The sequence below is a fragment of the Bradysia coprophila genome, unplaced genomic scaffold, assembly GCF_014529535.1.
Source record: "Bradysia coprophila strain Holo2 unplaced genomic scaffold, BU_Bcop_v1 contig_297, whole genome shotgun sequence".
NCBI lineage: Eukaryota > Metazoa > Arthropoda > Insecta > Diptera > Sciaridae > Bradysia > Bradysia coprophila.
This window is the reverse complement of record NW_023503555.1, coordinates 6,079,490-6,105,282: the sequence shown is the minus strand read 5'-3', so window position 1 is coordinate 6,105,282 and position 25,793 is coordinate 6,079,490. Positions and strand designations below refer to the sequence as shown.

The window sequence follows — 25,793 nt, the reverse complement described above, 5'->3', positions numbered from 1 at the left end:
AGCTACACAAACTTCGAAGATTTTTTTGAAAGTGGTTATGGTTTCTAGGGTTGAATACCTTTCTTTACGGCACATATAAAAAAGTCCTCTAGAAAATCCGTCGGATTTCGGCAGGATGTTTTTCAAAAGAATCCCTCTATGCAATTTATTTGTTTTTATATTAGTGAAACGAAGGCGTTTGCATCTCCTGATTCTGTTGCGTATGACTGACACTGCCTCCCCACTATATCCACTTTATCAATTATGCTAACTAACTTTTCTCAAAGAGTATTTTCGAGGCATGGTTCGGAAGTCACGTCAAGCCAGACGGTGGTCCAGACTACACGTGTTATTGGCTATAAAAGGTTGTTAGGGAGGCCTCTAGAGAGAGTACAAGTTCAATCAATTTTGTTTCGTAAACCGAGCAAAACGGAAGGAAAACGTAGAACTTTTTCTAAATCTAAGCTTTAGCAGATAAGAGGTGACTATGATTCTAGCTTTAGCAGCAAGTTCTACTCGCTCCAGCCCAAACCTGGTTCTCATTCGAATAAAGAATAAGACGAGAGTTATTAAAAGAAAGATATGAGTAAATGTCTGTTGATGCAAGGCTAACACAGATATGTTTGTCTCATTCTAGCACTCGGGATCGAAAGACTGAAGTGCACTCAAAGACAGCAGATTCGATTCCCGAGGAAAGATTGGTTGAATCAGTTAATATTATACATTCAGCCCCAAAGATCTCACTAACGCTTCCTTATCAATCAATGACTAAGATCAACGCACTTCAAGCAAAAGTGCTTCGATTGACAGGTGACAAATAGAGTAGTTTTTGTAGAGAGTCGTCACTAAATATTTTACGAGGTGACAGTCTGGTACCATGAGCAGCAGCACGGAATTTTAAAATCCCATACAAATTTTAATTCGAATGAACGGCTCAGTATAGAAGCCGTATTTTTATTTCTAACAGTGCAGTGAAATAAACACTGTCCTGTATATTATACCTACTTTATTTAGGGTACCACTAATGCTTGAAGTGCGTTGCTTCAGATGAAATGAACAGCGAACTAAGCGAAACTGAGTCTTCTCCATTATCTATTTGCTATTCTCCCTCTTTGATTAACAAATGACCATTTCAACATGTTCCGCAAAGAAACGTACCTAATAAAATAGGAAGCGAAAGTGGTGATAACAGCCTATTTACAATGGAATAGGTACTCGAGAAAATTATCTGCTGTTGACTTGATTTTTATTATCTTATTATCGATGACCACTTCAAATTACGTTAAACTTACAATTATAAACTTAAATAAACTAAAACCGAGATAAGAACAGTAGTGCAAATAGTGCAATCATTGTTGCGCTAATTTCCGATATTTGAATCACCGAAGTACTGCTGGAAGTAGCACCAGTCCTGGTAAAATATGGCAGCACCGATAAATTTGCCGGATAACTGTACAACCAAGTGGGTCCAGTTAGGGTATCTCCGGTATTTTCGTCTTTCCACACTCCGCGAGGTAGATAAATGTCTCGTGAGACCATACCTTCCACTAGAACTGGTGCAACCAAGATATCTTCACCCAACAAAAATTCTATCGAAAGAAATCGACATTCGTCCGTTAATTTGTTTCTCCCAAGACGATGTCGGAAACCCAACACTTACCGTCATTGGTGTATTGTGCAACCCGATCGTCAGGCGCTATCCACCAACTGGACAAAAAGGAAAATTTATTTCAATTCGTTCACTTTCCATAACGATTCAACTTACATTGGAGGATTGACAGGATCACCCTTTTCGCTAGCCAATTTGAATCGTTCCATTATCACATCCGTATATTTGGCATGAAGGTCGGTGAACGTATGGCTAATGGCAATCGTTTCAGCATCATAGTCCCATGGTACGAATGAAAATTGCAAACTGGGCATGAAAACGTTCGCCTGTAGCCAGCGAATGAACATTTCCTTATTCGGCGGACGATTATTGTAGCCATTTCCTCCAATCATGTCCGGAAGCACTAGCGGATAACCGACCATATTCAATTGAAGTAATGTGGTCACTAAGGTGGGTAGACCGTTGTTCCAGTTCCATTCTGCAAGACAAGAATAAGAATTCGGAGATGATATCTTGCCTTCTGAATCCCATATCCAGTGGTCATTTGAACAATGACCAATGAGAGTTTTAGGGTAATCATCAACTCACCAGAATCTTTGTCGATCATTCTCAGGAAAATTGGCATTTCTTGGTTACGAAAAGCTGAACGAACTTCTTCCATTGCACCGAATTTCGAAACGGTGTTTATGTAATCAGTGGTGATAGCAAGCGGATGACGCTTAGGAGTTGCGCTGAGAACGGGGTCGTATGGTGCCCAAGACGATTCTCCAGCATCAAACTTAAAACTGTCAATGCCAGCATCTTCTGCCAGGACTTTTAGCTTGTCGGAAAACCAGGTCGCAGCAGATGGCTTGGTAAACTTGAAACCGTTTCTTTGTCAGCATTTTTACATGATTCTATGCTACGGCATCATACTCACATCAATGTAACCCGCTTCCCCCCTCTGACTGTTCCACCATTGTGTCGACGCGTTACCATTCTGATCCAACACTAGGTACCCATTGATTAGAGCATCTTCAAAGTATGGGCTGCAATCCTTATTGATGAACGGATGGATCCACAATGTAACACGAAAACCTTGCAATTTTAACGAATCGGTCAACTCTTTGATGTTGGGGAATTTCGTGGTGTCGAATGCGGTGGCACCGTAGCATATTTCCCATGCATCGTCAATCTCAAACTGGCTGTTGTTGAATTTGTATTGCAAGATCTCGTTGGCAAACGTAGTCAAAACTGATTCGTTTATGGGAGCATAATATCGAGCCCACGTCGACCAAATGGGATGTCGAACCATTCTTTCATCGGGGTAACCAGTAGGTTTCTTTAACACAATTAAAATGGGATTGAGGGAATGATTAGCATTTGAGTGCATAACGAGGCTTTTCGAATACTAAAAGCCGTTTGAGCAGGCTCGAACTGGGTAAACTAGGCTACTGAAAGTTACGATTTTTCGAGCCTTTTTTAGCAAACATCGCCCGGTCGCAACCAGTCCGGCCCTGCTTGAAGTGAGTGTCAATTTCAAGTCTTTGATTCACCTTCAAGAATTTGTCTATAGCCATCATGTGTGCCTGTCGGGCATCTGCAGCAATACCGATTTTGTAATTGAAGGAGATCGTTTCGTTGTCGTGTGCGTAATAGGGTAACTTCTTCTCAACGGTCAAGCACAGCGACTCCATCGGAGCTTGATTCAAGAAAAGTGGCGCTTCTGCATCGACATAGATGAAAATACCGCGCGAATTCAACCAATATCGTTCAGCAACACCACAGTTGTCGGCCTCTTTCGTTATATACGAATAGTCTTTCAGATTTAAGCGATCAATTGGCCAATATTGATACTTCTGCTGCGGTCCTCCATACCAACTAACTTCCTGCGAATTCAATTTGAAACAGTCGTCCATTGTGACCGCTTTCTTTGAACTTCGCGTAACCGACACAATTGCATACAGTTCGGTGTCTTCTTCAATTTGAAATTGCAATGATGAATCGGATCCGTCAAACAGAAAGTTGTTGGCGGCTTCGGTCAGTTTGAAATTTTGACCGAACTGTTGATTTATTTGGGACACATGAACGACTTGTTGGCCTAACAGAAAGTCTGGTTTAAAGTTTCAGTGCAAAAAAGTCATTTTGATTTATGGTTTACCCTTCCATAACGAATAAGTTAAGGAACTTGGTGATTGGGACGCATCATTTGTGAAATATTCAACGCGAAGACGAGTTACGTCCGGTGATTTCGTCAATTGAAATTCTTTGATGAAAGTTTCGGCGTTCAACGAATTTAATCCAATAAGCAAAATGAACCAACTGATGAAAAACATTTTTTTTTGTACTGAATGACTGGCCGTGTAATTTCACATATAGATTCACCGATTGTCACTACACATTTGACCACACTGCATTACAAAAAACACTTTGTACTATTCCCATTCAATGCAATTGCAGTTATATATAGCCGAGAGTGATTGTAGATAAGAAGTCATCAGCGAGAAATATTTTTTTAATTTTTTTCAATTTACGATAAATTGCAAAATGATTGTTACACAAAACGTAATTAAATCGTCAATTGAGTGTTGATAAATCGCCCCCTAGACTCTTGAATAGGCTGAATAGAATAGACGATAAAATATGTTTAGTGCATATGACCAACGGTAAGTTTTGAAATTCTCAGTACATGAACTGTTGTTTTAGCATTATTAGTAATTATGTAGCGTAGCCTTCCATACTACATTCGGGTCACATCATTTACGTACATCATTGTAAAATAGGTATTTTCCTAACATTTACCTAAATGGAAACTTTGCGCAACAGATGTGAATATTGTCAATCCAAGGTAAAGCCGAGCTTGACAACATATCGTATTCAAAAGGCCCTAAAAATTGAAACTTTCATGAGAAAATTGAAAGGGGACGGAAGGCGATACCTGGTTTGAAATCTCAAAATATTTAGTTAAGCGATGACATGAGCGAACGATTGCTTTATGGAATGAGTTAACTGAAGTCGGTATGGCATATGTTTTGTTTTCAAAACAATATTTTTAATTCAGGCTAGAGCGCTAGAGGTGTGCGCCGGCATACGGCCGACAGAAATTGAGAGATATATGGCGTCATTTTGAGACCACTAATGCTTTACTAATAGATCAGTGTCAAATAACTGTTCTTCTCTCAAAATAGTGTCAAATGAGTTGTCAATTTCACAAAGCTAACCTCAAACAATAACAGCTCCATATAAATTTTTGTAACATTTTGGTTAGCTTTGTGAAAATGACAGCTCATTTGACATCTCAAACGACATTGACAATGATCTATACATAAGAGACATCCCAACAAAAATCTCTTCGAGAAAAGTGTGACGCAGTCTTTGAAATACAATTTCTAAAATGAATGATATCGCTAGAGTTGACGCTTTCAGCTTCGTTACGCAAAAATTAAATTTTACACCCAATTTTAGTTCAAACAAGCTGGCTTAGTTTTTCTCATTATCTGCCAAATAATTTTTACCAAAAAAAAATTTGACTGGAAACAACCAAAATTTTACCAAAAAAATCTACGTCGCAAAGTGGCAAATGTTCAGGAACAGATCAGCAAGAAAATTTATCTGCCGCATGCGACGCAGATTTTTTTGGTAAAATTTTGGTTATTTCCAGTCAAATTTTTTTTTGGTAAAAATTATTTGGCAGATAATGAGAAAAACTAAGCCAGCTTGTTTGAACTAAAATTGGGTGTAAAATTTAATTTTTGCGTAACGAAGCTGAAAGCGTCAACTCTAGCGATATCATTCATTTTAGAAATTGTATTTCAAAGACTGCGTCACACTTTTCTCGAAGAGATTTTTGTTGGGATATCAGTCGTTTTAGAAGTGTAATCAACACTGCTTTTTATAACAGTTTACAGTTTTAATTCAAAAATTTTACGAAAATCGAAAATTTGACGAAATTAGAAAATTTGACGAAATTTGACGAAATTCGAAAATTTGACAAAATTTAACGAAATTCGAAAATTTGACGAAATTTGACGAAATTCCAAAATTTGACGAAATTCGAAAATTTGACGAAATTTGACGAAATTCGAAAATTTGACGAAATTTGACGAAATTCGAAAATTTGACGAAATTCGAAAATTTGACGAAATTCGAAAATTTGACGAAATTTGAAGAAATTCGAAAATTTGACGAAATTCGAAAATTTGACGAAATTCGAAAATTTGACGAAAATCGAAAATTTGACGAAATTCGAAAATTCGACGAAAATTAAAAAATTTTACGAAATTCGAAAATTTGACGAAATTTAACGAAAATCGAAAATTTGACGAAATTCGAAAATTTGACGAAGAAAGTAATTCTTTATCTGCCACCATTCAAGAAATATCTCCAAAATCCCAATTGACCCACCCATTTCCAACTTTCGACATTTTTCGCAAATGCCCTTCTTTTCTACTCGTAAAACTCTGAGACTTTGCCGAAGAAAGTAACTCTCTATCTGCCACCATTCAAGAAATACCTCTAAAAACATAATTGACCCACCCATTTCCAACTTTCGACATTTTTCACATATGCCAATGTGTTCTACTCGTAAAACTCTGAGACTTTGCCAAAGAAAGTAAATCTCTATCTCTCATAAGCCAAAAAATATTAGTCCTTTCATCCTACGCTCGAGTAGCTCAAAATTTGGTCACTCTGACCACTCTAGCTCAACCAAATCTGCACCAATTTTTCTAATTATTTTTTTGTTCGATTCGTGTGGCAAATACCTTTCATTTGATGGGTCACACGCCCCTGCAGGTTTCAATACAGCTGAGCTACAGCTGAAAACGCGTTCCCGACCCTCGAAAACCACACTCAGAAACCACTTCGAGGCCAATAAAACAAAATTCTGGTTTTTCCTGGGGTAGTGGCGTATCACATTTTCATTTTTATGCCCACCCCGAGGTTCCTGCAAAATTTCATGGAGATTGGCTGACTAGTTTCCGAGATCGACCGTCGATAGATAGACAGATAGACAGATAGACAGATAGACAGATAGACAGATAGACAGATAGACAGATAGACAGATAGACAGATAGACAGATAGACAGATAGACAGATAGAAACATACAGAGTAAGTTGAAAGATTTTGATTGTTTGGAAAACGTTAATTTGGTGCATTTTCTATCAAAATGACCAACTTGAAAACGATGTATCTCCGGCAATTTTAAAGTTACATAGTCGAGTGATAGCTCGTTTTGCTCGTATTTGAAGCGCGAATAAGATAGAATAGGATTTGTGGTGATACAGGTCAAAGGAAAGAAACTTAAATTCTCGCCTATATATAGTTGCCGCGTCTCAAAAAATTTTCTTCGTTCTTTTTTTGGAAGTTAGACTGCGTCAAGTCCTCCGCTATCGCTCCGGACATGATAAAAAACATGTTTTAGTACTAATTTTCAGGTCGAAGATGTCGTAACTGTCAGAATAATTTAGGAATTTTGCTATCCTGTCAATGATACTCAGTACCAAAACCGACCAAAACCTGATTTCAATGTATCATGTGCATTGAGTATAAAAATGACTAACATTAATATGAAAACTCACCATTAATACTCGGATATATCCGTCCTCGATTTCGACAGATATTGCTATATTAAGCCTCTGACGTGACGAATCAGACCCACTTAGCTTTCATTGAATCATGTCAATATTCTAGATTATTTTCAGTGTTCTTTTAGCCGATAAATATGGGCTCAATTGCCCTAAGGAACGTAATTGCCTATGCTGGTGCTGTAGAATGTGACAAAATCACAAGATCTAGGTTTTAGGAAGCAGAGAATCTTTGACATTTGTTATCAATAGGGACAATCATGAGGTCGGGTTAATACGGTCTCAGATACCAAATTGTGTGACAAATCCAATGAAGTAAAAGATCTGTTGTAAAATGTTAGATTATAAGAAGTAATAGATTAAACGTCACTCCATCGATATTTCTACACTTTTGCAGTTTGTAAAAGGTCAACATAGCGACTATGTCTTTTAGTTGTTATAAGTTGAACCCAAAAAAAAGTTCTACGTTTTAATCGCCCAAAAACACGATAAGACCAATGGTTTACTCATCCGTACACCATGTACATTTAAAACGTACAGTAAGTGTCATACAGACTTTGACGTTTATTTGTCAATTTAAAAATAGATCAAAGCTAATTAACGATTGGTAATGATACAATCATATCATATCATCTGTTTTTTAGTTTGGAAAAAGGATCACAAGCATAAATAATAAAAGAAAAAAAAACAAGTTTAGCTGGATTTGAACCGGGTACCTCTCACACGTCGGGCTAAGACTTTCCTGCTGAGCTAACAGGGCGTTGAGATAATCAACGTGAATTTCGACCGGCTTCAAATTAACGGTTAAAAAGTAAAGTAAATAATTGATTGGCACAGTCGTGCTTTTTTAGTTTCAGATTCGACGATTTTGTAAAAGTTTTATTTCGTTTTAAAATATTTCCCGACTTATATATCCAAAAAGTATAATTTCAAATCGAAGTTGGCAAAATCTTTTAAAAAATGACGTTCATGTTAAAAACTGACACGACAAAATTCATAACATCTTGTCAGTCATTAACATCACCTGCCAAATGACAGTCTTCCGCCATCAGCAAATAGTTTTTTCTACTTCCTACGTCTGTTGTGCTTCAAGCCTGTAGTCAGATTTTAACCTAAGTGGGAATGGTAGACAAACTAGCTGCAAATTTTACGAGCAACCTTACATTTATCAATCACCTTGATCGGCCTCATCAGATCAAAGTTAGGAATTCTTGATGTGGCTGCCCTCTCCGTAATTTCGAATCAAACCCGCATCAGATTTTTTTTAACATTTTCATTTAATTTTTTTAAATTCCACAAATAAAAATTATTGTTGTCTAAGAAAATAATTGCAAAAAAGATATCTGAGGAGCGGAATGAGGTCAAATTGGTTGAAATATAGAATTCACAATTGCAACTGTGACAGTTGAACTGTCACATGATAAGTACGGATTAAATGTACAACAATGTACGAATAAAGTGTACATCAACATACGGATAAAACCCCCAAAAACACGATAAGACCAATGGTTTACTCATCTGTAAATTGTACATCCAAAACGTACTTTCTACGGGTTACTCGTAGAAATTGGGCGATTTTAATGTACATCCAAAATTTCATTTTTTTGGGTGAAGGGTCGAAGTTTGAACTTTTACTTTTATGACAAACTTTCTTACATTTTCAATGGTTTCAACAATTTCAATAATTTCCAAGAATTTTCAATTTTAAATTCTCGAAATTCTAGAAATTCTTAAATATTTTCGAATTTTTCGAGAAAAAAATCTTCAAAATAGGCCCTGCGTCCTCAAAGCACGTAAATAAATTACGGTTAAAGCAAGTAATTATATGCATGTCACAAGCTCTACTATTGTTAATCATTTGCATTGTTTTCCGTTCGATGCATTATCGCAGCGAAAAACAATGATGTAAGTCGATTAAAATAATTGAAAAATGTTACCGTCTCACATTATCACCTGTTATCAGTGCAGTTTTATTTGCTCATCAAAATACAATCAAAATACAATCAAAATACAATCAAAACAACTCGAATGATTATCATTATAAAGACATCGTTTTGCTGTGTCAAGTCAATCGCGTACTGATGATAAAAAATCGAAGGAAAAATGTAATTTCAATCGCTACCTTCACTCTGCAATAGGTCAGGTGCAAATGCAACTGATGATCCAATGGTTCGATGATTATGTTCGATACACAATAGAGAATAATTTCTAACATTGCCACTATTATAGGTATAAACAGGGAATTTCTTATATTTAAATTTTTTAAAAAATCTTCACTTTATCAATCGTTGATCTATTGAATCATTCTTTCTCGAGTGGTTGTGCTACAGAAGTTTTTTTTCTGTAAATTATTGTTTAAAAAAGTCACCGTTGTTGGTACGCTATTATTGCAATCACACATTTCAAAGGCATTCCAATGGTTGCCGGTATATTGTTATCGACAAAAAAAACCACTTACAGTGGAAGTGTGACGCAAGTTCTTTTATTCACTTACTCAAGAATTGATTTCGCTTGAGTGACGCTTACAGCTTTTACACGCGATACAAATTAGAATATTCCCATTTCCGAAAGTGATCTCAGCTTCATTGCTGTAGTTGTTTCCGTTCCTTATTATTTGTTATTTGTGACGCATTTAATTTTGTGTATCGAAGCTGTAAGTGTCACCGCCACCAATATCAGTTATTTTGTAAATAGATAAAGGACTTGCGTCACTCTTCCACTGTAAGTGGTTTTTGTGCAATGTCAGTTCTTATGTAACTATAAGAAAACAAAGGGCCATGCAGACCCGAACGGTTGTATCCACCTCTAAAACTCAGCCGAAAGACATGGCTAGACTAGACACTCAAAACATGTTGACTGCAATCCAAAACTATATAAATTTGCCTCTGAACCGAACTTTCAATCTGCCATATTTTATGAGATATGACTCACATAGCTTATAACGTTCATAGCTCTCCAATGCGACTTTTGGGAAAAAATCTGAGAAATATGTCGACTAGAATTAAAACCAATTAAAACAGTTGGTTCAATCTAAAAAACACATTTAACAGTTTTTCAAGAGTTTTACAGGACATTAATATTCCCGGTCAATTCCCAGTCAGTGATATTTTGGCGCAAAATACGAATACGAAATTATTGACCTTTATGAAAAATCCTTCAAATTGGTTTGTTAGACGTAAGTTTTTGACTTAACCTAAAAGTTTCTGAACTTTGAAATTCAGTATCTTGCTTGTTAAACTCGTTAAGATGCCCGGATAAGGAATAGAAAAATAATGTTCTAGTGGAGGTCGAAAAGGTCGTGTAATTCCTAAGGCTTGATTTCCACCTACCAATGAAGTACTATGTGAGAGAGACAAATTTGATTTTTTTTAAATTTTTGCTTTGTTTACTTAACAGCTTGCTCTCTCTCACAGCTCTCACACTGAGTTCTTTTTGTTGATTAGAAACCGTATTTAAGTCCCACGGAAAAATTCAAATTTTTTAGTGTTTCAGGACTTGCGTCACGGCGCTTTATTCACGTGGCGCCATGATAGCCACAATGCAACATTTTATTTTCCAATTTTTACCAGCAACAATGAAAAGCGCACACACTTTTTTGCGGAGGTGAGAGAGGCACAGCGTAAAAAATTGAAAATCTGTGATAATTTTCTTCAATTGTTATTCGAAAAGTTAAACACGAACAAAATGCAATAAATAAAATGTCAAATTCGAAAGGTCCTGTTTATCAACATAAATCCCATCCAATAATTTTTCCCGTTTTGTATCACAGACAAATACGGCTATACGATAAGGGATGAAATATATAGAAAAGGTTATACCATTCACCAGCCAACATTCATCGACACAATACAAAATACGTACCTACACGTATAATGTACGGCAACGGATAGCAATGGAAAATATAGCTTTAGCTTTTCGGTTAGCGCAGTCACAGCCACACAAAATCACAACTTTAGTTATATAATTCATGAACCGATATAATAATGCCGCTCTCCATCTCTCTGTATAGACACACTACACATTCCTAAAATATACAATTCCAATAATTCATCGGCAATAAATATATTATATCAGGGAGAACATTGAGATTCTCCGCAATGTGTGTCAAACCATTTTAAATTTTCACAATTTTCCATATTGTGTGGTACAATGGGCTCCAGGCGACAAATGCAATTACGCGTATTGTCACACCCTTAATTCATATCTCTGACAGATTCAAAAGTTTAATGTAATTGGGTAATTTGTTTTATGGAATCAGTTCCTCTTTTTTTACCCCCGGTTGGGACAATACCGAGAAAAAAAAATATAAAGGGGAGAGCTCAGCCCTATGCACACTGTGGCATGTGCTACAAACTTCTTCTTTTTATTTTATCTTTTTTTTCGCCTCGACATTTTTTTGGATTTAATTTGACTTCAATTTACTTGCATGAATACTAAACTAATTCGATTGATTTTATTGCTATCGTCGTTGTAATTACATGTCAGTATAAATATTTGATTATTTTGAAATCATGTCTGACGTTATAGGTTGGGGTATTATGGAAACAATAATTCAATCGTACAGTTGAGTTGATGTTGGGGTCTTTTTTGTTTCATTTTTAATTTTATCTGCATATTACTTTTTCACAGGAAAAATCAAATTCCGCGCAGCAGGTAATATGTTCCGGTGACAGAATCTATCCCCAAACTCGGGTGATCGTTCGAAATCTGCATTTGTTCAGCCTAGGGCTCTCTTATTGGCGTAACGAAGAGTAAAACTGAAAAAGTATAAGATCTACAGAGGATAAGACAATAGGAACTTATTGGGTTTAAAATTCATCGACACTGAAATATGTGCAGTTGAAGTTTTCAACCGAAGACTTACACTGTTCTTACTGAAATTTCTCGAGGTACACAAAACGTACATGGTCGTGTAGGGTCTCATTTGACAGGTAATTTAATGTGCTTTTGGGCCAAATAGGGTCTTATGTGGTTTGGATGCATCTACGATGAAATAGAAGTTGAAATATTTAGGTATACATATTTCATCATGGGTGCATCCAAACCACATAAGACCCTATTTGGCCCAAAAGCACATTAAATTACCTGTCAAATGACACCCTACACGACCATGTACGTTTTGTGTACCTCGAGAAATTTCAGTAAGAACAGTGTAAGTCTTCGGTTGAAAACTTCAACATCACATATTTCAGTGTCAATGAATTTTAAACCCAATAAGTCCCTATTCGGCTCAATAGTACATGTGATTACCTTTCTAATGACACCCCACACGACCCTGTACGGCTCGCGTAACTGGAGAAATTTTTGTAAGAAAAGTGCAAGTTTTCGGTTTTTGATCACCCTTTAACCAGCTACACAAACTTCGAAGATTTTTTTGAAAGTGGTTATGGTTTCTAGCGTCGAATATCTTTCTAGACACATATAAAAAAGTCCACTGGAAAATGCGTCCGATTTCGGTAGGCTGTTTTTCAAAAGAATCCCTCATTGCATGTCGTCTTGATGATGTCTTATAAACTCAAAGAATTTCAAATTTGACGCATCATCGTTTCCAAGGAAACTATTTTAAGACCTTCGTAAAGAGGAAAGAAACATGATCGAGTAATGGAAACTTGAGAACTTTTTTTTTGGAAAATAACAGTTACCTGCGGAAATGGGAAGATATGACTCTAAAATCTGTACAATCGGCAAATGTCATGACACCAGTTAATCATGTTAATCACTGGTTAATCATGTTAATCACTGGTTAATCATGTTAATCACTGACATATCAAGTTAATCACATTAATCATGTTAATCACCCGAAAAAAAGTAGTTTCCCCCTCGTTACATGGTGACACGCTTGTCGTATTCGTATATAGTAGGTTGAAGCATTTTATTATAGAAATTCAGCGACGACAAAGTTAAGTTATGAAGCTCTGATTAACGCTGCTTTATACATAAAAATGAATGGTAAAACTAATGAAGTAAGATTTTCCAATCTGTTTTAAAAGACTTCTAAAAGATTCTAAAGAGGTAAAAGTGTCGATAGTTTGATGAATTGCCTGCTCTCTGAGAAATGTTAAACCAAACAGGCATATGCAGGCTCTAATTTAAAGGAAGAATATTTCGTATATTATCAAAATCATTCCCTAACATTACCGAAACATTTCACTTGTAATTCATAAGAAACTGTATGGCTGTTTCGAGGAGCACGAACGACAATTGAGAATGTCATAAAAGGAGTCAAACGGCAACAAGGCTGTATACAGCCTTGAAACGGCAAGCCTTTGTTTACGAAGTTAAAGTCCTAAATTATGAACTGATGCTGACCGTTCATAGGTAATACAAGTGGCTGCAATAAAATATAAAATCTCATATTCCAACAATATAGCGATAGACGGGAATCGAAGTACGTTAAAACGAATTAACCGCAACATAAAATATAAATTTTTCGTATTCCACATCGCAGTACATATCCATATATAATATAAACCGTGGCGCCTCATAAAATTGTGTCGGAAGCTGATATATATAGGCACCTATTCCCCCCAATTTTAATTTAATATCTAACAAACAGAGGAACGATTCATAAAAACCAACCATTTTGTGTAGCCAGCTAAAATGCTAAAGTTTTATCACGAAATTATGGGCCATTTAATTAAATTATTAACGGAACCAGTTCGATAGATGAGTAATCCGAAAATTGAGTAATTCGGAAAGTTGACTATAAATTGTTTTATTATTCGAAATTGAAATATTGAAATATTTGTGTTGATTAGGGACGGTAAAATGTAACGATTTTGGAATGTATATGCATGCACAGTAGACAGTGTATAGACTCTGATGAGTTCAATTGTAATGAAACCTCCGAAAACACTAAAAAAATGAGAGAATCTACTCCGCATATCATCATTTTCATATCATCTATAAAATAATCATTTTTTTTACCCCGGCCATACAAGCTGGTATACATGTTGGGAAATCTCAAATTATGCTATTTCCTTTGTTGTTAGAGAGGTAGTTATAAGACTAGAATATGAATAGGGTCGTGTTAAACAAGACCGCAATATTTGATGGCACCATGTGTTGATCATGACTATGCAGATTGCGTGATTTAATTTAAAATTTTATCTTCTATACCCAGGATGATTTTATGAGTGTGTTTTAGTTGAGTATTGTAACGGGAAAAAAAAATTTGTTAAATTATTGGTAACGTTGAGTAGATTATGGTTGTAGCAGCAGAAAAGTCGAAGGCACTTCAAGGCGTGTATAGATGAGTCGTAACGATTTAGTTAAATCTCTTACAAGCTTCGTCCGGTCATATTCTTCAATCTATTTCGTCTTTTGTTGAAAAAATCGTCTAGTGCTTGATACTAAATCTTGTACGTCATAAATGTTAACGGACGTTTTGCTATATTAAAGACAATACTTTCAACCAATCACTTACTTTACCCTTTGTTGTCGGTAGCAGATGATGTGTAGCCGTTTCTAATCACTACTGGGGAAGCAGTTGAATTCTAATATTTTATTCGCCAAGTTGTTTGGTCTGTCGAGGCATCACTTTTTTTCGTATAGTACTTCATTCTGCATAGCTTATTTTCATGTGAGGCAACTTCACATTCGTCGTTACAGAGTGAAAGTCGTAATGCATCGGTAACTGTTTTTCGACATGTGTAGTTGTACACCTCGTCTTCGGCTCGTCTACACTTGTCTAAAGGCCAGATACGGGAGTCTGTTGCCCAAAATCGCACTTGTGAGTTTGATCTTATCACAATATTGTTACCTCATGTAATGAAGTACTTTCGCAGCATCCAATGCAACCTACTCTTTCGATAGATTTCGATTGTTACTGTTAATTAAAAGTTAACGTAAATAGCGAATAGCTTGCTGTACTCTATTTAAAATTCTTATCCTTTCACAGACGGTTAGCATATCGAGTCTTTTACTTCTTTTCAAGCATTTTTAATGGATTAATGCGAATTTACTACTTCAACACTTTTAACATAAAAGTTTTGAATGCAAATGTCTACGTTTTGATGAATATTTCAACGTAGATTGTATGCACCAATACATACTATAACTATAGCACAGTACCTCATAGATAAAATCAATTCCGTGAACATGAAACCATTTTAATGGAGAGCAATTGATGCAATGCATTTTAATTAAAATGGAATTCAAAAACCTCATTCAAAGATTTACAGCCGATTTATTCAAATCAATCAAACAAAATGATCAACAATTGATTTTTATTGATTTGAAGAGAGACCATATAAAATTGAACTCGATTAAAGTGAAAATTATGAATGGAAATGTTAAGTAGAAATATATCCAGTCGAAACACTCAGGGCAATATATAGATTTTGCATTCTGATTTTACATTTCCATAAAATATATTTTCCACCGAAAGCGTTTGGTATATTACATTAATGTGACAGAGCGAATTTTGTATTTGCATTTTTTTATTTATGTATGCCAACACAAATACCCCATGCGAAATTTCAACCCTTCACCAAATAGCACTTCACCACAAACTTCAAATCAAAATGCAATTTTCCGCCATGACTTTTAATTTTATGGGTCATCTTTTTATTTGAATAAATCAAAGTCAAAATCGAATTTTTCATCACACATAAAATAGCACAACCGGTATTATGTACAGAGTGTATATGAATATGGATCTGTATCATATGCAATATGTTAAAAAAAAAATTCGTTCAGAGAAAATCTACAACATCACGAGACATCTAAGTCTTCTAATATTTAATGAAAAATGGTTATGTCTTCATTGATGATGATATTCGGATAGTGTGACGAATTCATCACATTACAAAGTGCAAATTTGCTAGCAAACATCTAGTTCCATTGTGAGTGTCTTTTGCGCTGTTTCTGATTATCACAGAAAATTAGTGCAGATCGTAAAATTGGTAAACGTAACATTATTCATTCGACACGACTCAATCGAATGGATCGAATAAAAGACTTGTTAAATATTAATATCGCTAAATGTATGGTAACGACGAGAACAATATCCGATTAGAATCTTCAGAGGTGACTATTAATAGCCGATTTGATAAATTAAAATTCATTGTAAAATATGGAAAGTATAAATCGATGAATCTTGTCTTGTTTATCATAGTATCGTTCGTAGTATTTTCAATTCATTTGACTTTTGTTTTGTGGTTGCCGCCAGTCGCCATTCGTTGCACGTGCTGAAGTTCGTGATTTGATTACAGCCGATATTACAGCGCAATTTTAACGAAAAATTATGCGAAAAAAATTCTATAGACACCAAAGCTACAATGGACGTTAGTGAAATTTAGACATACATAAATTAGCGTCAGCTGTTTTTTTCATAGTTTTTCAAAGTTCTTGTACTTGACGTTCGAGAAGTTTTGATTGAGTGGATCAGCTGAAAAACAGTTGAGGCAAATAAATGTCTAGATTTCACTGACGTTCGTTGTATTTTTTGAAGGTGTTTCGAGAATCTTTGTGAGTGGAAAAGCTTCTTATACTTCACGATCCGAATATTTATATTCCGAGCGTAAGGAGTGCAACTATAACCTTTAGAAAACACAACTTTTTTTGAGTCCTGAGTTAACAGTGTAAACTTTATACCATACAGGAACATTATGTTTCGATGTTTCATACTGGGGCAAAAGAGATAGCCTTTTGAAGTAGTTGCAAAAGGAGCTCCATAAAAAATATTTCCAATTACGAATTTTGCAGCTACTTTATGAATTACTTCAGGCTGCTCACAACCATTTGAAGTAGTTTCAAAAGTGGTTTCAAAAAAACCTTTTTCCCTTTACAAATTTTACAACTGCTTCAGGCGGATAAAAATAGATTACCTGCATGACATGTGTAGACAGTAACATATTACCATCTGTTATCGACAGCGACGAACAAATGAAGTAAAAGATTTTATTTCAGTCTGTCGAAAATTCTTAAATCGTATGAAGTAATAGATTCGACTGCTGTCCTAATGACACGCTTTCCGCATGTAAAAGGTTAAGGTAAAAACTGTTGCTTTGGTGGATTTTGTTGAGGGACAAAATAATCAAAACATGAAAGATGTATCCGTGAGAATGACGTTCTAACAGCCTGACGATATGCCACTAAAAGTCGTGGGGAACTTTAATTCTCTAAAGTTTGGTGAAGATTGATCGGATATTTTGGTCAAAATATCACTTAGAACATTTGTGGGCAAACGAGGACGGTTATCATATAGCAGTCGATGGCACTGTGCCGTGTATACATCTGAAACGTTTGGCAGGGCCTATTTTCGATAATTTAAATTATCGAAATTATCGAAAAATTCTCTAAATTCTCCAAAAATTATCGAAATTCATAAATTTACTTTTGGAGAATTTTAATAATTTTTCGATAATTTCTACAATTTTTCGATAATTTCGATAATTTAAATTATCGAAAATAAGCCTTGGATTGTGGAAATTGTTATCGTCACTACTGCAAAAATCAGCGTTGTTGGCCCACATTTTCGAGCATAATTTTGATTTTGAATGATTATTGTTCACAGAATCGAAATTTTGTCTTTTTATTTAGACTGGTAGCTGTCAGCTACGGGCTAGTAGGTTTACTTTTAAATGATTAAAACGAAGCTAAATGCGTGATAGGCTCATAATAATATGGAATTTTGGTTTAATTGCAAAAAGCGCTTGTTATGCAGTTGGGAATATTGAAATTTCATATCTCACAGAACGTTGTTTTAATTTTTCATTGTAAGGACCCTGACCGTGATTTGTGGTATCGTGACAATTTTTAAAGCATGCATTCTTTAAACATTGTGAAGGAATAAAGTGGACGATGCTTATTTATTGTAACTTCTGTTTTTGAAAAGATCGATTTTTTACTGGCTGTGCACAGTGTGAGCACTGAGCAGTCTTTCTTTAACTTCTTTAATTAAGTTTAATATTTTAATTGGATCGAGGTTTGCGTTATGGTGTCCGTGATTTGTGGTATTTTGTATCAAGTTCAATAGAGACCGCAAATCAAGGTCCAAGAGAATCGTGATTTGCCGTATAATTTATTTTACATGTAAATTCACATAAGCAAATCATGGTCAGATTCTCGCGTCCGCAAATCATGGTCAGGTTTTCGCGTCCGCAAATCATGGTCAGGGACCTTACTTAATTATTGTACTTCAAAGTACAACAATGCGAAAAGTTAGCATTGATATCGTGGAGTTTTAGATACACTTTCAATGACTGGAATTAGATGTTTTAAGTATTAGCCAAAAATTCCATTTATCGGTTTGATTGTGAGATCTATCTATGAGCAAATTCCCGCAGCTTCACACAGTTCACGTAGCATTCTTTATATTCTCAGCTAGCATTAACAACGCTTTTTTATAGCTCATTGTGGAGTAGCGACCAAAACAGATATCTAACATTGACTTTGGTTAGATAAAGTTCAGAAAAATCTTTTTTCCTCCCATGGACAAAGCCAAACCCAAAGTCGTCGCCTGTGGCATCTTCTCAAAAATCAAAACCAGAATAAAACTTAACAATTTTCGCTTTATTTCTTAATAAAAGATTCAATAACCTGCTTCTCGTCCAACGGAACGGTTGTTTTGACATTAATGGGTATGGTACGAGGTGTCTTGATGAAAATGGCTATGAGCAAAGAGCTGCAAATACTCATCACACACATGATAGTTTGGGGCACTGGAAAGAATAGAGGAAAATAAATGAGGACAAGTTGTGAAAGCAAGCATCAAAAGACATATTACCAAATTGTCCGTAAACGACAAAATAACCGATGAATGGGGCAATGATCACAAATGTCCTGGAGCATGTGACCCCAGAGTGATTGAACATTTTCCTTTTATCCGGCTGCACAATTTCAGCCATTGAGGTAAGGAACATGTTTATGCTAGTCGAGATCGCTACTTTAAACAGCATTGCGGCTGCCATGTAAACTATTGTTCGTTCCAACGGTGGATAGTTGTGTGGCAAATAGTTTGCTGAATAAGCAATCAACGACAGTGCAATATTTAGTTGGCTCATGTAGGTCCACTTTCTACCCGTTTTCAGAATCAAGAACAGTGCGATGAATGTGCCCACAATTTCACTGACGCCAGCAAGAACTGTATTGACCTGTAAGTATCTTCGACCCATCGCTCGAACATTTAAAAGTGAGGCATAGTAGCACATCAGGTACACCGACCATCCAATGTGTGCAACGACAAATCTTAGTCTTATCTTCGCGGGCACCTTCCAAATGGATAGTAACGTTGGCTCAGGTGGATCGTAGCGCATACGCTCGGCTAATTCGGCTAGCTTTTTGTACATGTCATCTTCGGAGAAATCGGTTTTTCCGTTGACCCTTGCTGCATCTTTTAAAACTTGCAACGCTTCGTCAACTCTTCCGTGTTTTAGCAGCCATCTCGGTGAGTCGGGAATGTAATACCAAAGCATTATCAACGGTACAGTCGGTATTGTAATTGCGATATATGTTGTGCTCCATAAGGACCACCAGCTGGACACAGCCGGCAGTAAAATGACTCCAATCGACCAAAATTGTTCGAACAAACAGACGCCAATGATTCGATACTTGCCGGACGTTATGTCTGCCACTGTTTCACAATATCTTAAGTGGTTGAGTACAAATTACAGTATTGCAGCATCTTACCGATCATGATACCGATGCACATCATGGAACAAGTTGCAGCAGCACTACAACGGAACAGTAAATGAAGCTCATAATTCGGGGCGAATCCTGTCAAAGGGCCCAGAAATATTTGTGCAATCATTCCGATTACCATGACCCTTCGAGGGCTAATGCTATTAACGAAATACAAACAGAATGTTGAAGACCGATATAGCGGGCAGTCCAAAAATTCATTTACCTTTTCAGCATGTAATACGCTATTAGTCCTCCAAGAAGAACTCCAAACAAATGAACGGACTGACTAAGAGCTACTAGCGCTTCTCTCGAACAAATCAGTCCGTACTCATGAATTATCGAGTTAAACGTTGGACGGTGTTCGAAGCCAGCACATTCCACAAATGTGTGCGTAACGTTTTCAGAATTAATTTCGATTTCATCGGTGACGTTTTTCTTAACCAGACAAAAGTTGATGGACTCTTCATTTTCGATATTGTTAAATCGCTTTCGATGAGCTGCTTCAATCCACGCTGTAATGTTCTTCACTTCATATGAGGGCTTGCAATAAATTTCCTCGGATGTGGGAGTTCTGGCTGTGAAAATCAACTGTAATTTAATGCTTTCATTGCATGAGTTCGAGGTCCTTAAGGGGTAGTAAAGCAAGAAAATGTGAAACTTACGCAAGCCATAAACCAAGCAGCTGGAATTTTAACCAAGTAAATAAGTAGCGTTGATCTCAACTGCCACTTACCGAATGGTCCAAGGGACTGTCCGACAACATCAATTTCTGACATTTTAGTAAACAATCATCACTAGAAACTGGAGACAGATTGGTGAGATTTAGGTTGAGTGAATCAATTGAAATCAACAGAATACTGTCCCAGTCCCATTCGTAGGTTGCCGAGACTAATCCACTTGCATCGTTACTGTTTCGAATCCGAATACTTTTGAGTACAGGAGTTTGAACTACATTTCGGGCTATCGTGAACTTGGAAGGTTACTGCTACTCCGGTAAACCATCGGAACTGATACCCAACATACCTGTGTAGCGACAGAGAAAAGCAAATATGTCACACATCTCGCGTACATCGGCTGCTATCAACGCTCAATTCTTGGATCAGATTTTTTCCATATACCGGATAGTAGTTCCAAGTTCATGATAGTCCAAAAATTCTGTATGGTAATCTACGAAAGGCACTGGGTGTGGATTTTCTCGTTGATAAAATCGATCCACCTTTACTGAACCTTATTCTCTCTTCCCGCTTGACACAATCTAATTAAAAACTATAACTGTCTTGGCCTGAGTTCCCTACGTGAGCTATCACAACTTAATTCGAAACAAATTTATTTATTTTTTTTAATTCACCATGAAAATGAACAGTGTTAGTCTAGGCAGAAAAAATGGCTCCGTTCGCCAAAAATGTTCTGAAAAAGTCGATTTTCAAAAAAGAAAATTTGTTTTTCAACTTTCCATTCCCTATCATGTATGATAACTGAAAAGATCGAAAAGCGTCGATCGTATTGAGACCAGTGACCCGACTATTGTGAACTCTTAGGTCTTTCGGTTTTGTTTGTCCTTCTTTATGATGATATTGTGGACTGTATAGGGTAGAGAGTAGAACGGGTCTGATTCAGTATAGTCTTTAGATTTTTGGTGCTCAGGGTAATTCTTAAATAGGCTCCAAATGTAAACTTTGAACAGCAAATGTAAACACTAGGCGCCAAATGTAAATTTTCTAGGTGATTTGTAGAGTTGGGCACCAAATTCTCAAATGGAAAAGTGGTCACTGATCTGATTAAAAAATCGTGAACCGACAGAACAATTTTTTTTTCAGCGTTACGGTTGCTACGGTCAGACAAACAGCGGATCCGAAACGAGTGAGCCTATGGGTAAAAGTTGCTCCGTTATTTTCTGAAAATGTCAAATGATACCAAACATTTAAATATCCGAGAACCGATGTTTTAAAGTTGGTCGATGAATTCTCAAATTCTTTCTTAAGAATTTTCAATGTACATCAGCCCCTCAAAAATTTCCAAAATAACAATGTCCGATGGAAAGTGCGGATGGAAATTCCTCGAGTATTTTTTTTACTTTTAATTTCTTTCAACGGAGCACCAGGAACCTCCCACAAAGAAAATCCAAGTTCAATATCCCGGTAAGGGGAAATTCTGTGTAGGAATTTTTCTCAACGTGTGGCATGAAAGTAACGTTCCTATGCGTACCCAAGCTTCACATCTGGGTAGCTGAGGTGATGCCCTCAACGAAACATACACAGAAGAATGACATGAATGATGTATCTCATTCACAATGAATTCTGTGTACAAACATCTGAAGTCTAACTATAGGCACAAATATCAACCGAAAAATCCTAACCTATAGGCGTTGTTCGGAATTCACGTAAAGCATATGGTCCGCACTCACCAGCCCGCACTGGCCCGCGTGATGTTTTATGGCTAAATACCCCTCATAGTGGTTTTCATTTGTTTTTGAAAAGATCCTTTTTTGAATTGAGGATTCAGAATTGAGGTCACAGTTCTAATAAACTGATGAGACAGAGACATCTGCTATAGACAAAACTACGACAAAATTTTATGGAACACTGGTATATGTTTCCTTATTTAAACTAAATTGTAAGTTCAAATTAATGAAATAAAAGATTTTATAAATTTATCAAACAAACGAAGTAACAGATCTGGTAACAGATTCACTGGTGATAACATTTTGTACGAAAGTACGATTGTACTCCAATACGCAGAAATTTACTAAGAGATATGCTTGCCGTCTCTAAAAGGCTATCATTCCTCGATCAACGAGCATAGAGTCAATCAATAGATTCAATCCAGTGTCTCAGCATCCTAGTGAAAAATAATTTTTTCTCACCATAATTATTCGATCAATAATATTCCCATTTTGTATGCCCGAGTTCGTCTCATTCACCCAGTTTACCCTACAATAATGCTTCAAACATAGCTTCGGCAAATGAATTGTTTAATTTTTGTTGTTCACTGAGACTGCGAGAAGTTTGATTTTACTGAATTACTTCGTAATTAAGACAACAATGAGCTTTCACAAAAAATTTTCTTCATTATAACATTCCGCGTCTATTCGTTCGGACCGTGTCAATTCAGCGAGCATATAAGAAGCAAACAACAAACCTACACACAACCTACCGATCGAAGTTATTTTTTTCAACTGAGCATAGTCATTGTACATAAAGCAATTACAACATGTCGTTTTTGCAGTTTAAAAAAAATTGCTAAACTGTGTTATAGGTATAGTATAGACATCGCATCTACACAGGTCGAACATCCAATAACTTTTAAGAATAAAATTTCAATGTACCTATACACACATGAATGGTCCTGTCCTTTAAAAAGATACAATAAAAAACCTCTGAAGTATGGAGAATAACCGAAAAAAAAACTTTCGCTCGTTATACCTGAGAAAAAATCTATTTGTTCGATTATTATGAACGATCCAACCGAGTCAAATATTAGCAATTCACTACGCTTACATTCTCTGAACATTTTGTTTTCTAAATTATCAATAAATTCTGACGACGACGTGAACAAATTTGTCGGAATTAATAGCGTGTAAACGTCGTCAAATATGATAAAATAGCAAGAAAAATTAAGAGAGAGACGAAAAAAAATTGGTGATCTTAAAGCATGTGATCTCCCCACAATAATGAATGATCAACAAACAGATAGTTTCAGCAAAAGTTGAAGATATTTATTTTACGAAACGTTAGAACGTACTAAACGGCAATGAGCAACAATCAGAGGCATTTTAATTCGCATCAGTCACTTTTCGATTATTTGTCTTAATTGAAATGTTTTGGGTTAATTTTTTGTCTCAATAATTATTTCAGAGCTTTAACAGAGTTGACGCAATTGATGTCTGGCGAATTAAATTTCTGTAATTAATTAAAACGAGTCGGTCCAACAAAGCTTTGTGTTGTATACACATCGAGTATGTTACATAAAGTCATTGTAAATTCTCATTCTATTGATTGTAATAATTGAAAGGCATTTGGATCTAATGGCGAATTTTGGTCAAATAACAACAATGAAAATGTTTACAGAGCTTCTATTGAATCGAAAAAAATTCTTGATTCACTGTCGCCACGAATCGTAACTTTATAATTTATCTCTGACCGAAGAAAAGAGAGGATGAAAAAGATTTTTATTTCCTAAGTTTTACAACAATAACCGTTGTTCCGTCTCAGATTCAGGTAATCTAGTCATAATGAATAACACACAGTGTCACATACGGCTATTCATCTGTTATCGATAACGACGACCGAAATAATGACAGATTGAGCGTAAAATGGTTCTTTATAAAGTAAAATTAATGTTAAAAAAATTGAAGTACAAGATTTGATATCAACAGATCAAAAATACTTTGATCTATGGAAGTAATAGACCCGGTAATAATACAGGTCATATGCTTGCCGTCTGAAACACGTTAACTTCCACATAATATAAACATAATTATTGAATTTATTACTTCTTTTGATCAAAGTATTTTTCGGTCGATCGATGAACAAATCTATTACTTCACTTGTTTTAACATAAATTCTATATTTATAAAACCACATAATGAACGTGTGATATCCGTGTTATCACTATCCGATCAATTGGGAAGGTGAATATGATGTTTTTTTCGTTCTAAATTTTTACAGCAACCGTCGTTGTGTAATTAAATATGAACCGATCACGGTGTAAGTTCATTATCGTCTCAGATAATCTAATCGTAATAACATAAGACACACTGTGTGTTAACAAGTGATGATGATGTGATTTTGTTTTTGTTAATTTATTTGCCATTCAAGGTGTATTTACGGGAGAGAGAGAGAAAAATCAATTCTGGCCGTTGAACTTAAAAATAATTTTTCTTCTTTAATGGATATACCGGGCGTATAGACGATGAATGGAAATAATCACTGGAATTTATATTTTTATTCGCTGGGGAATGGTTTGATTTGCGAATTTCGGGAGCTTTTTTTTCGTCATAAATTATTCAAATTCTTATTCTTGAACCATTTCCACTTTAAATTTGTCTTTTAACAACAAAAAAATTTCACTATAAAATTCGGACAACGTATAAGACACCGTTCAACTGATTTAACACAATTTATAATGGCTCAACGTTCGAATTAAATTTTTATAAAATATTCCTCTATTGTACAGATGTAAGCTCAGATCTTGTCAGCTCGTATCAGATAACAATAAAACATTTTTTTTTCTGACAAATTCTACTGCTAAAACTTTACATTTTAATGTTGTTATCTAACAACTTATTAGAGAACAGAGCAAATTCTATATATTATGGTGATCACTTTGCGTTAGTTTGAATAACAAAACAGTTAAGCGATTTACAATGTGGAACTAATTTACAATCTGAAACAGATGAGCAAAAATGTATATAAAATAATATTCAATCACGATGACTGTGACTGGGGAGATACAACAACCATTGATCGGTATTAGGTTTAATTTTATTTGTACAAATCGAATGACCTTTGTACAAATGAAATTCTTTTTTGTACACAAAAAATGACATTTTGTACATACAATTTCCATTTTGTACCATACATTTTGTACTAAAAGAAAACCATTTCGTACTTAAAAATTACTTTATGAACACAAAATGTAATTGTTTGTACACTGAAAAATTGGCTGAAAAGTGCCACAGTGTACATAAAAAATAACAGTGTATATGTATGGGCAAAATTGGCCACAGCTGAAAACATCAGAAAACAAATTCTATATCCAACTATATTTAAGTATGCCCGAGTATACTCGAGTACATCGCGTATATTCGACTATATCCGAGTATTTTCAACTATTTGACTATATCCAAGACTATTCGCCTGTATCCGACTATTCGATTGTATCCGAGTAAATTCGACTATTCGATTGTGTCCGAGTGTATTCGACTATTCGATTGTGTCCGAGTGTATTCGACTATTCGACTGCATCCGACTGTTCGATTGTATCCGAGTATATTCGACTGTATCCGATTATT

At 35.7% G+C, this 25,793-nt stretch overlaps 2 protein-coding genes across 6 annotated transcripts; both read right to left on the bottom strand.

The window, feature by feature from the left end:
- Window positions 1–1,208: 1,208 nt before the first annotated feature.
- LOC119078460 (myogenesis-regulating glycosidase-like) lies at window positions 1,209–4,186 on the bottom strand. Its single transcript, XM_037185997.1, has 7 exons — window positions 3,729–4,186; window positions 3,124–3,668; window positions 2,508–2,909; window positions 2,177–2,447; window positions 1,745–2,066; window positions 1,640–1,686; window positions 1,209–1,568 (listed from the first exon to the last, which is right to left on the bottom strand). Exons 1-7 carry the CDS (start codon window positions 3,901–3,903, stop codon window positions 1,291–1,293), a joined length of 2,040 nt encoding a protein of 679 aa, XP_037041892.1. The 5' UTR covers window positions 3,904–4,186; the 3' UTR covers window positions 1,209–1,290.
- A 14,463-nt stretch (window positions 4,187–18,649) lies between these two features.
- LOC119078464 (organic cation transporter protein-like) lies at window positions 18,650–25,144 on the bottom strand. 5 transcript variants are annotated; one of them, XM_037186004.1, is made up of 6 exons: window positions 25,039–25,144; window positions 20,443–20,581; window positions 20,004–20,368; window positions 19,787–19,938; window positions 18,885–19,730; window positions 18,650–18,819 (listed from the first exon to the last, which is right to left on the bottom strand). In XM_037186004.1, the coding sequence occupies exons 2-6, from the start codon at window positions 20,554–20,556 to the stop codon at window positions 18,671–18,673; spliced, it is 1,626 nt and encodes a 541-aa protein (XP_037041899.1). In that variant the 5' UTR covers window positions 20,557–20,581; window positions 25,039–25,144; the 3' UTR covers window positions 18,650–18,670. The 5 variants fall into 5 exon arrangements, with proteins under 5 accessions (XP_037041899.1, XP_037041896.1, XP_037041901.1 ...); XM_037186001.1 differs by lacking the exon at window positions 25,039–25,144 and adding an exon at window positions 24,678–24,933; XM_037186006.1 differs by lacking the exon at window positions 25,039–25,144 and adding an exon at window positions 24,722–24,933.
- Between the last annotated feature and the right edge of the window lie 649 nt (window positions 25,145–25,793).

Coding starts and splice junctions, on each gene's coding strand:
- LOC119078460 (XM_037185997.1), bottom strand. CDS start 3,903: ATGTTTTTCATCAGTTGGTTCATTTTGCTTATTGGATTAAATTCGTTG. Junction 2,067..2,176: donor AATGATCGACAAAGATTCTG/GTGAGTTGATGA, acceptor CTTGTCTTGCAG/AATGGAACTGGAACAACGGT. Junction 1,687..1,744: donor GATCCTGTCAATCCTCCAAT/GTAAGTTGAATC, acceptor CTTTTTGTCCAG/TTGGTGGATAGCGCCTGACG.
- LOC119078464 (XM_037186004.1), bottom strand. CDS start 20,556: ATGTCAGAAATTGATGTTGTCGGACAGTCCCTTGGACCATTCGGTAAG. Junction 20,369..20,442: donor CTGCTTGGTTTATGGCTTGC/GTAAGTTTCACA, acceptor ATTAAATTACAG/TTGATTTTCACAGCCAGAAC. Junction 18,820..18,884: donor TGTCGTTTACGGACAATTTG/GTAATATGTCTT, acceptor TATTCTTTCCAG/TGCCCCAAACTATCATGTGT.